Source organism: Danio rerio, chromosome 13 (assembly GCF_052040795.2).
Source record: "Danio rerio strain M-AB ecotype USA chromosome 13, GRCz13ab, whole genome shotgun sequence".
Classification (NCBI taxonomy): domain Eukaryota; kingdom Metazoa; phylum Chordata; class Actinopteri; order Cypriniformes; family Danionidae; genus Danio; species Danio rerio.
Genome location: NC_141033.1, coordinates 26875001 through 26887859, shown reverse-complemented (window position 1 = coordinate 26887859; position 12859 = coordinate 26875001). Strand labels below are relative to the sequence as shown.

General features: G+C 32.6%; 2 protein-coding genes across 3 annotated transcripts in view; both read right to left on the bottom strand.

Moving 5' to 3' along the window:
• Positions 1-469: 469 nt before the first annotated feature.
• On the bottom strand, positions 470-10208 carry rab1ab (RAB1A, member RAS oncogene family b). The gene is given in 6 exon segments (NM_001007161.1): positions 470-1701; positions 2624-2755; positions 2861-2956; positions 3950-4045; positions 4907-4979; positions 10045-10208. Coding segments are annotated over 6 exon segments (606 nt in total). The 5' UTR covers positions 10059-10208; the 3' UTR covers positions 470-1506.
• Positions 10209-10535: 327 nt separating this feature from the next.
• zgc:153169 overlaps positions 10536-12859 on the bottom strand; it is a 5611-nt gene continuing 3287 nt past the window's right edge. Inside the window, 4 exon segments of one of the 2 annotated variants that reach the window (NM_001076766.3) lie at positions 10536-11316; positions 11469-11573; positions 11875-11942; positions 12057-12072. In NM_001076766.3, the coding sequence (NP_001070234.3) occupies positions 11218-11316; positions 11469-11573; positions 11875-11942; positions 12057-12072 (288 nt within the window). In that variant the 3' untranslated portion in view covers positions 10536-11217. 2 annotated transcript variants of the gene reach the window in all.

The window sequence follows — 12859 nt, the reverse complement described above, 5'->3', positions numbered from 1 at the left end:
CCTCTATATTACTAAATGTTATGAGATTTAATTTATTTTAAGTAGTAAATCAGTTAATTCAGAGAGTGGATCAAACTATATTCATTCATCTAGATCCACGAACCCTCCATTGTTGACTACACGGAATCGGAGAGTAAAAAAGATATTCAATGAACTATTATGAGATTTATTTTCGTTTTATAAAGTTAATTCGTAGGGTGGATCAAAATATAATTTACTCTTACAAGATTCAGCATTGCTATTGCTGACTACAGGTCAAACAAATTTAAATATATGGCTAAATCTGGAATTTAAAGTACAAACAGCCCTTTTTAGTTAACTGTAATGAAACTGAATTAAATTTGGAATTAAAATGACTAAAAATTATCAAACTAAATAAACAATTCAGAAAATGACTAACTTAGAATAAATCTGAAACGGAATAAGTAATCTAAAGAACAAAATGAACTAGACATGAAGAGTTTTCAAGTTCATTTAAAAAATGAATTCATTTGCCTTTATTATGAAAAAGAGAACATAGTGTTTGAGTCACATATGCGATTGTGAAACTGTTGCTTTTGATGTACTCCGCAGGTAAATGGCCAAAAATCGAGAGATTGCAAGATTAATGGAACAATAGATATTTGCATATAAATGTTGAATAAATAAAACACAAAGGGTTTTCTACATGTCCCACCAAGAATTGCAGACATACTGCTATCGTACAGTACGCTCGTACAATATTTATTTAGATTTCTGTTAACTGTTACACATCGCGCAACAAAACTACAAGAGTCTGCAGCCAAAACTTAAATGCAAAAGAAGGTAAAATTACTCCAATCGTGTATTTAACTCTACAGAGCCGTCATTTCCAATCTTACACATATATACATAGTGTATATGTACATATATTTCACTAAACAGATGTCGGACTGAAAATACACTGCTGCTCGGATGAACCGCAACAGACAACCCGCAGGTACAGGAACCTACACATGCAAATATAAACAGTAAAATAAATCGACAAGTAAGAATAAAGTAAGAAAAGGACAGAAAAAAACAAAACGTCATTGAATTGACCACAGACCAGCCCTGCAGTAGGAATGCAGTGAGATAAACACACACACATTATTCTTGGAAACCTGCACACAGAGGACTTAAAATTGTTGAGTGACAATGAAATCCATCCTTAAAAGCAGCCCCTGACAAACAGTAGGGGTTAATGGAACCGAGTAACCAAATTTTGGACCTCTCTTCAGTTTGTTTGTGAACTATTTTTGTAGGGGGGAGGGGGCAGATTCTTGAAAGTTTTTTTTTGTTTTTTTTGGTAGTGCGGCTACATACAGTACAACTTGGGTAACTTAAACTGTTGCCGGTTTCACGCTCTCTTTTATTCTTTCTATTCTCCATATTGACTCTTTGCTCCATAACGAATGATCTATTCCCCTTTCTTTCTCCTATTTTGAGGGCTGTTGCTCTGAGATCCGGGGGCCGAGGTGATGGGGGGTGTCCGGGGCAGACAGGGTCTCAGCAGCAGCCTCCAGACGCAGGCTTCACTGGAGTGCTTTCGATCTTCATGGTTTTTTCAGAGCCGCCGGCTGTGGCTCCAGGGCCCATCCTCTTCTTGATCTCGGCAGCCATGGTCATGAAGGCCTGCTCCACATTTGTGGCGTTCTTAGCGCTAGTTTCCAAGAAAGGAATGCCAAGGGAATCTGCAAATTCCTTTTAAGAAAAAAGAAAGGATCAAACCAAAGCAGTTATTATTTTTAGAACAATGGAAAATGTACATGGAGGCTTTGTTTCAAAACCTAGTAAGATTCCAATCTAGACAGAAATGAAAGACGCAGCAGACAAGGCATGCAGATTTTATCATGGTTTATAATATTATCACGATACTGATCTAGGCTGCAAAAAGAAAAAAGATGACTTTAACAGTAAAAAAAAACAAAAAACTTAATGTATTGCTTTATTGTCTATACATGTCCAGCGTAAATAAATGTTTAAAATTAAACTGCAAAGTACGTTAGAGTAGTCATTATAATCAAGTCTCAATATCATTGTTTCCATCCACCTATTTGTATGCGCATTTTGGACATACGCATTAAAAATGGATTCATTTTTTTTTTTTTACTTTACCCTTTTTTTAATTTATGCTTTTCTTTATTAATTCCATTATGGGACCTTGATCTTTCCCCCAACAACTTTTAACCTTGAAAAATTCAAAATGGTGACTTTTATTAACATTTTTAATAGTTTAAAGTTATATGTTGTCTGGGTATATTACAGATAAAAACTGTTATTTTACAGACTATTTCTCTATATATTATTTATTGAACATTCAATCATTTCAAACTACTAAAATGTCAGAAAGTCAAAAATCAACAGAGCAGAGAACAATGTCCCATAATGCAATTTACAACAGTAAAAAATAAACAGAAAACACCTATGAATCACAAAATATGGACATTTTTGTATGAAAATTGAAGCATAAAACAAAAAAACCTAAGGTATCAATTTTAGTCGGACAGGTACGAGGTCTCATTTTAGTTTGAAGGCAGCAGATAATAGATGCAGTTTTACAGTAAGGGAGCTCGCTAGGTTTTGGAACAGAGTATGTACGGTGTAACGTGGTCTACAGTGATACCTTTGCCGTTGTGTAGTCCACCACTTTTTTTGTTGTTAAGTCACACTTGTTGCCAACCAATAACTTGTTAACATTTTCACTGGCGTAGCGGTCAATCTCCTGTAGCCACTGTTTTACATTATTGAAAGATTCCTGAAAGTAGAGGAAAATACACAAAGCATTAATACAGTAAAAATAAATTAAGGCATTTAAACAGTGGTTTAAAGTGATACCAGGATACTTTGCTTATTAGCTTACCTGATCTGTAACATCATAGACTACAATAATTCCATGTGCTCCTCTGTAGTAGCTGGATGTGATTGTGCGAAACCTCTCCTGCCCTGCTGTATCCCACTGTAAATCAGAGTGAATAATATGATACCTGGATCAAATGCTAAAATATGCTTACAAAATACTAGTTCTGCTACTATAATATAATAATAAGGCAAAGAACTGACAGATCGATTTCTTTCGTATAAATAATTCTGCACACACAAACACAAAGAGAGTTTGGAATATATTCCCATATCAACTTCTCTGGTTATGCGACAGCAAAAATTTATTTTATAAATATCACATTTTTATAATAGTTTTTATGACAATAAAAAGAAAATCCTCAGCAATAAATGAAGGGTTTCTGTAGGTTTTATCAAGTTAAATTTAAGACTTTTCAAGACCATTATGAACTAAATTTCAGACTTATACAGGGCTAAATGCTAAGGATTTTGTTTTTCAAATATCCCAGTTAGACAAGATTTACACTTGCCCTATCAAAAAATGCTTATACTATAATAAATTTAAAAATAAAACAATAATAATTCTGTTTTTTCAATACTCATTTTTGAATACTTTTTATTAATTTTCAAATATATCCATTCACAAACCCTATAACCATTACCTAGAACGAAATATAGCTCCCAATTACTTCAGTCTACAAAAATAATCAAATTAACAGGAAAATTAAGACCAGTAGAAAAAGAGATTTACAGAAAACATTTCAGTAGATTTAAGACTTTCTTAGACCTAATATTTAGCTTTTGAGATTTAAGACACCATTAGGGAGTCCCATAATTGGTACACCCCTATAATGTTTAAGATTAAACACTGATGAAAACTGAGTTGCTTAAGTATTGAAATGGCATATAAGATTGACATTTGACTGAGCAGCAAATATGTTACATTAAAGAGCACCAAATTTATCTTTTGTATAAAAATGATTACAGGTTGTATAAATGTTTTTGTGCTTATAAAAAACAGTTTTAAACATATTTTTAAAGCACCAAATTGAGCATTTATGGCATCTCATTGAACAATATTCAATTCTTTACAGGACTGAAAGAAACTTACGATCTGAAGTTTGATGGTCTTTCCGTCTAATTCTATAGTTCTTATTTTAAAGTCCACACCGATAGTGCTAATGTAGCTTTCTGTGTATGTGTCATCCTGAAAGAAATAAAACAGCAGGTGAATTGGATGTTTCGATAGTCAAATCACTTCTTTTTATCACCTTAATGTAAAACTAAAATTCTATTCAATTCATAAAAAACATGATATACTTTCAGTGAACAAATTCATTTTATCCATGAGACAAGGCAGATGATTTTTAAACCACTAGGGCTGCATGATATTGAAGCAATGACATGGTGATATATTGTTATGCTTCAATATTTATTGCTATATGAATATAATCTCATCAGATGATTTGGATAGCTCTATTTGGGAATATTTCATTCATTTAGATCAACTGGGATGATCAAGACGTTTTCTATGCAGTGCATCTGCATTAACTATAATACATTTAAGCAAAAATAAAAAAAATAAACAGAGCATTACGCGCTGTAAAAAAGTTGACTCAATTTAAAATGAAGGCAACAAACCTCAGGACATTTGAGTTGACTCAACTTTCAACCCAATTACTGCAATTGACTCTATTTAGGTTAAGTAAACTTAAGTTAAGTAAAAAAAAGTTTTGTTTTTTTAAAGTTATTAAGTTAAGTCTATTTTTATTATTATTTTTTTCACAGTGTGGTTTTCCGGGGAGTCTAACAATATTCAAGCACAGAAATTGAACAATCAAATGTAAACCATGCTCATCATTAATCATAAGTACTTAAAAAATATTTTTTTTTCTTTAAATCCTTAGTAAATAATCTAATCCTCCAAGGTAACTATTGCAGATACACACAATGCGATATCAATGCTCAAACAATATATTGTGCAGCCCTAGTTCATAGTACTGAAATACTAATATGCAGCAAGCAAAATCGATGGCAATGCTCTCAAGGAAACTTAAAGCATACTTACTGCAAATCTGAGAAGAAGGCAAGACTTTCCAACACCAGAGTCACCAATCAAGAGCAGCTTGAATAAATAGTCACTGTAAGAAGAGAAAGAGCAACATTTTATAGTTCATATTTCTACAACAATTTAAAGCAGTTGTAGAAAATTCATAATGCACTACCATTCAAAAGTCTATATATATATATATATATATATATATATATATATATATATATATATATATATATATATATATATATATATATATATATATATATATATATATATAATTTATTTTATTTTGTATTTTTTTTAAATATAATTTCTGTGAACTACACTTAAAGCAGTGCAGTCACATGATGCTTTTATTTAAAATGTTATAGACACTTGTGCTGCATAATATTTTCGCAGAAGCAATGATAATTATCTGAGGATTCGTTGATGAATAATTTGTTTAAAAAAATAAAAATAAAGTTTCATTTGTATTTTGCAACAACATAAGAAGGATCTCTGCCAAAATAAAACCTTGTCAAAAAAATGTAATAATAATCTATCTGGTCTTTTGCTTTTTTTCACTGTATATCATCCTTTGTCCTTTTTCTAGACATGCATTACAAATGAGGCCATTAAAACCCCCCTGCAACATGTGAAATAGGTCAGATGCTTGCAAACTCAGTTAACATAGGGTAAATCAGTCACCGTTCACCATCTGCATGCATAAAATAAAACTTTGATTCAACAGAAACAATGTGCTCGAGTAGCTCCGAGGCCGGGAACTTGAGTAAGCTGATTAAGCATTCCAGAGAGAGGGAATTTTGCCCGTTGCGCTAAATCCACTGGCCCTATTCAATACTCCCTAGTAAGAAAAGTCCATAGGAAGGAAATCCAGCTGATTGGCCCGGTGAAGACCAGCTCATCGACTCAGCAGAAAGAGCTGATGTTTTCCTTTTCAATTCTGCTGAATTCAAGTCATGCTCTCCTCGTTAGGCTGACTGCAAAACACACTTCTGTGTATAGGAAACCACTACACAAAGAACTATGTAAAGACCCTCTGTATACACTGGACATTGTAATGCTTTCTAGTAAACAGAGAAGGGCTGCACGATATTAGAAAATAATATATACGAGTATGTATATATAGGAGACATTTTTATTTTCTGCCATTTATATTACTATTTCACCAAATAACTTGAACAGCTCTATTTGAAGTAATTCATGCTTTTATATTGATTGGGATGATTTTGCAGAGGAGTGCCTTTGCAGAAAATATAATACATTAATTACCTATAATACAGATAAATGAAGTGGGGCAACAATATAAATAAAGAAATCTAACAGTTTTCAGGTACAGAAAAATAATAATCAAATGTATAATAAAGTTGTATAGTCTTCGTTTTATAAATAACTAAATAAATGTAATAATTTTTGATTAATCTAATAATTACTTGTGATTGCATTTTAAGCTAGTTTTAATCATTCGGGCGAAAACCTTAAAAATACATGCAACTGACAAACGTAGAATTTCTTACGGATTAACTGAAATGACTCCACAATTTCCATGTGTTCTAAACCATTTTACCAGGTCAACTATAATACTGACTTCACATTGTAGACCCTGCGATGTGACTATTGTGGATTTACGCATTGCTATGCCGATGCTAAAATAATATATTGTACAGCCCTAAAACAGAGTAACTCAAAAAGTAAATATTTTATTGGTACATAGTTAAAATTATAGCAACAATAACAAATCAGGTTCAGAAAAGTTCCAGAAGTTGGTTTAATTAAATTTTTGTCTTATACTGTAACATGTCGCAATCCTTTTCACATAAAGAAATGCGTGTTCAAATATGACAAGAGCAACAAACTTTGACCAAGAATGAGTCAGGTTTAGAAAGTTCCAGAAGTTAACACTGCATAATAATGTCTTATGCAAGCATGCAGATCTGAAATTCTGAATTAAAGGAATGATTCACTCAAAAATTACAAATTGACCATCCGAGATGTGGGTGACCTAGATGATGATCCACTTACTTCAGTAGAACATTAAAGAGGATATTTAGTTGAAGCAATCAATAAACTGCAGTCAACAAACAGATCCAGAGCCAAATAATAAGAATAATATAAATAATAATACATTGAGATTAGGGCTGCACAACATTTGTGGGGGTGGGGGGTCAACATTGCAATATTCTATTTTTCGATAATCGTTATTGCAATATTGAGTTTAATTTCACCAGATGAAATGAATAGCTCTGTTTGTAAACAATTGATGAGTTTAGATTAATTTGGCTTGATTTTGTAGGGCATGGCATAAAAGATAATAAATTAATCACAGGCATTAAAAATACAATAGAACAAAAAAACAAATGTAATAAACAGTGTTCTCTGGGAGTCTAGCAGTGTTCACACACTATTAAAAGTAAAAAAACAAAACAATAACACTGTCATAGTAGTCGTCATTGTATATACATAAACACAATTCTTATTTCTTTAAGTTACAAACTGTATAGTTTCCTATGCCTGAATGCAGAAAAGTAACAGGAAATGCTCACATGGTCACAGGTCTTAAAAACACATACAAATAATAAACTTTTGTTAACTTTACGGTTAAACTTTGCAATTTCCTCTAGTCCAGAAAACAGTTGTTTTCATCTGTGGCTCCTGGTCAAATATAAGACTTGATGTTGCCCATCCTTTGATGTGACTATATTGTGGTTCCGCACATAACAATATCGATACTGAAATGATACATTATGCAGCCCTCACTGAGATCTTATGAAGTAGTGCTGCACAATATTGGAAAAGATTTTTTTTTTCTGTGACATATTGAGAAATCAATACAATTTCACTAGATGAGTTGAAGAACTATTTGAAAATCATTTATAATTTTACACTGACTATGATGATTCAGAAAAGGAGTGCATAAAATATAATATACAATCTACAGTACAAGCATAGATATATTCAATAAAGAAAAAGATAAACAGAATTTGATTGTTTTCCCGAGTCGTCGAACTGTATTCAAGTATACAGTAATTGAAATGTAAAAAATTAATGCATGGTCTTCGTTTTATATACAGTTCAATCAAATTTTTGATGTAAAATTAAAAACCCTCACACAGTCACAGGCCTCATAAAAGACTTGCAAAATAATAAACTATAATCCAGACTCAACATTGTGTATCCTCGCCATGTGACTATTGCGATCAATCACATTGCGATATTGATGCTGAAACACTATATTATGCGCTGCAGCTCTATTATGAAGCAAATAATGCTTCTGGTTAAAGAACATAAGTTGTGTTATTATCTTTAATCCTAAATCTTGGTAATTGGTCCAGAGTGTTCATAGCAGTCTGGAAGAGATTGATCATTTTACTTCATAAGGCCAATGTAACATTCAATATAACAGAATATATATATATATATATATATATATATATATATATATATATATAATATAATAAAATATATATATATATATATATATATATATATATATATATATATATATATATATATATATATATATATATATATATATATATATATATATATATAAATAAATATATATATATATATATATAATAGTGCCAGTAGTCATATACTTGTAATATGTAAACAGCCAAGTACCACAGTTTCAGTAAGAAATCTTTAAAACACCACAAGTCAGCAACATCTTGGATAGTCTGAAGGAAAGCGAATTAACAGTAAATTCTACATTTCTAGATAAACCATGCTTTTAAATCCTACAATAACATGTTTGACATTAAAGTGGTATATGAAAAGCATCATCATGAACTTGTCTTGCTATTTATAGTAATTTACAAAATTATCTAAATCCTTATATAGACAGAATCTTTGATATGAGTGTGAAGAACCGAAAGAGAAACTACAAATGATGTTAACCACTAAACAAGCACAAACCAAAGTAAGAGCTACTATGTCTGACTATACAACCCATATAAAATAGATGTCACAGTTGATAAAGAGTCTTAAGTAACAGAGTTTCCTAACACTCAGACTAGTGATAGTTGTAATAGAGCGTGCAGCTTGTCGTTTGGCATGTGACCTACACATGACTAGCACACAATAGAGGAAGGGATGGGCACTTCAGTTCCTTCAGATATACTTGACATCTGCACATTCAGACATTTAGACAGAAGTGTAGGTGTAGAAAGCTCACAATTTCACTCAACACAGTAGACTTGGCATCAGTGACTAAATACATTTTAAGATTGTGCAAACTAGTGCTGATAAGAAAATAAAAACAGCACAATTGAGACTAGTGTTGTGGACGTAGTTGTTATGAATAATTCTGCACAACATTTATTAAAAGAGGCAGATGTAAAAACTTCATATTGATTAATTAATTTTATTGTTATTATATAGACGTGGTTAAAAATCAAGGAGTTAAAACAATAAGGCACGTGACTATATTTATGTGCAGCAACTCCAGATTAAAATAGCATTCGTGAAATACACCTTTAAAGGTTATTTTAACAAACAAACGAACGTGTCTGACTACTCATTTTTAATGCATAATGGTTAGGTCCAGCGTACTGTCATCCTATATTAAATTTATATTCAGCAACCTTGATTCTGACCACACTAAAGACACGCAACAGGTTACAAGACATGTTGACACTACTTAATCAGCTACTATTTGACTACTTCATCGGCTTGTCAAGCTGTTGAAAAAGTAAGCGTAAAGCTACCAGGAGATGTTAGCTTACATGAACTAGCCTTCGTACTTATTTCTGCTTAAGTGAGTCAGATTTCATGCAATGAAAAGTGAAAATGAAAATAATATGATTATAAGAAATGAACCAGGTGTATGACTAAATAACGAGCTCTAAGTTACTTGTCATAAATGTAACGCGGATGGATATTCAACCCGGCTGTGCTCCGCTATTACAACAACAGCCGTTTAATTACAAAAGTTTGACTTCTTTGGAGAAGACTTTGAGTTAGAATTTTGCTCCTAAATATTGCGCATCTTTCCGGTTAAAGTAATATTTATGAAATAACGCGACACTAGTTGTTAATAAGACCCAATGTACAGCTAGTCATGATTGCTGCTGCCTGTCAAAAGTAGCTACAGGTAAATTATGAGCTCCGTAACGACAAACAAGCCGTGTAGTAACTCATTCACTTACTATTCGGGATTCATCGTGGACTGGACACTGTGAAAAGCGCTTGTCTTTCAACAAAACAACTCCGCGGCGTGAAGACAGACTAGAAGCGATAACCTTTCTCCCGATTAAAAAGTAACTAGCTGGCTAGCTACTGCCGCAAAGGCTAGTCGGTTGAAACCCAAAATGGCTGACTCTTCAACCAGGAAATAGGAACTCCTTAAACAGATTGCGTATGCAATGTCGTGATCGTGACGTGTACGGAATTTGTAGTTCAATTCAGATGTCATGTCGTCAACATGAATGAGGGACAGATGTTGAAAAAACTACAATACCCACTTTTAAATTTTAAAACGTTCACGATGAGTTCATAGTAGCTTGAATCGTTCACGCTGAGGACTGCAGCAATTCTGCCCCCTATCATAGGGGTAAAAAATTACGTCATTTGTGAAACGTGGCATTGGCTAATGTGAATGTGAGTCACTGATCAATACGTGTCAAAAATAAGACTGAACTAATCAAAAATCACTTTATTGATTATTAAAAATTATTTTACAGAGCATTGAATGTTAAACATAAATGTTAAAGTCCACATGAAATCAAAATTAACCATATTGATTTTGTTAGCTCACATTGCTCGTTTTGTGATGAACAATTCATTTGTGCATGTCATTAAGAAAAAAAAGCCTTTTTAATCTTTAATTGAAATCTGAAAATGCACTTCCTGTTTGTTTTCAGGTAAATTGTCAGAGTATTTATATTTTGGGAATTAGGTGTGGCTAACATATTTAACATGCCACTCCAACTGTCAGTTTTGACAACAAACAGAAATGGCAAGGAAGGGGTGTCTGTTAGGTTGTAGTAGCTTTCTCTAATCCTTTTTCCTAATCTTTCTAAATGCCCACTTTACTGCATCCAATCAGCTCAAAGTACAAAAACAAGCCACGCCCACGGTTTTCTCATTTAATATTCTATCCCTCTAGGAACTGCGTCACAACATGAAAAAATAAAGGTCACAGCTTCCAGTTCATAGGGACTTTAAAAGACGTTTCATAACCACCTAATTATTGAGTAGAAATAAAAGGGTTTGTTTGTTTGTGAAGAATAAATGAACAACGTGCCAAAAAATTAAAAAATTAAAACATTACTAGAAGCAATGTTACATGGCCACTCAATCAACGAGTGTAATTAAACTTTTCAAAACTTTTGATTGATAATCAGCTCTTTCACTGAATCCAACTCTTGGTTCCAGAAGGTGTATGGAAACTCGACCGAAGACGCAGCTCCGACTTCTCCCTGAGAAAGAATACCATATTACAATTAGGAAGATAAAAGCTGAGTTTAATGGTGCGCACTGTCTATGGGCATAACAAAATTGCTATGTACATCCCAACAAGATTCACATTTTCTGCTTATAAGAAAAGGAAACACGTAAAAAAATGATTTACCTTCAAATTTAAAGAAATAAGACCGATTTCAAAGCACTGATTGCCTCCCATTCTCCTCTGTATGTCGGCCAGCACAGCACTACAGGCTTCATTAGGAGATGAGCCCTTGGTAGCAGACAACAAAAGATGAAAGAAATGTGAGCCAGATCTAATTTAGCAAAGCTCAAACAAGTCTCTATGGTTTAATGAGATTTTCATTGATCGTCCTCTCTTTACACCACCTCTGCTGTCAAAGTACTCTCCTAGTATTTGACATGAAACAAATTATACTTTTGGATACATTTGGACAAAATTCTATGGATTACAGCTAAACTAATTAATACATACACATAACACATGCATTATACAATAACACATTTGTCCAAAGTGATCATTTAATTTATAACAAGACAAAACTGTGTAATACTTGTTTCATCAGCTGCACGACATGAAAGCTTGGACAGTAGCACATAATTTTGTCTCCATCACCTGTAGCTGTAGACAAAAAAAATACATTTTTAAGTGTAAAATTATAAATAATCACATAAAATGAATACTAACTAATTAGAAATTAACTAATATAAAACATAAAAAATATATGGAACATACCTGCTGCAGCACCCACCTAAAAAACAGAGATTAAGAATCAGAATCAGAAAGAGCTTTATTGCCAGGTATGTTTACTCATACAAGGAATTTGTTTTCATGACAGAGCTTCTACAGTGCAACAGAATTACAGAAACAGAACAAAAAACTTAATTAAAAAATAGAAGTAAGTAGTGAATGCACATATACAAATTGACTAGTGTATGTACAGGTATATTACTATTTACAACATTATATTTGCAGCTCATATGTGCAAATTGGCATGTAAAGTATGTCGTTAAATAGGCAAGGCAAGGCAAGTTTATTTATATAGCACATTTCATACACAGTGTCAATTCAAAGTGCTTTACATAAACAAGAATAAAAGAAACAAGTAAAATAAAAATAAAAACAAATAATAAAAATGCTTAAAAACAAAACAAAAACAGGTCAAATGTGGTATAAAAGAATGAAGAAGAAGAGAAAAACATGATAGTGCAATCTGTCGGACGCAGCACAGTGCTCATTCAGTAAAGGCACAGCTAAACAGATGTGTTTTCAGTCTTGATTTGAATGTGCCTAATGTTGGAGCACATCTGATCATTTCTGGAAGCTGATTCCAGCAGCGAGGGGCATAGTGGCTAAAAGCCGATTCACCCTGCTTTGACTGAGCTCTTGGAGCTTCTAGTTTATATGATCCTAAAGATCATAAATAAGTGTATACGTGTATGAAAGTGTATAGCAAGTAGTGATGTTTGATTCACAATTACTATCATTACAATTACTATCATATTCTAAACTACCATGCACTAAAATATTCTGATAGT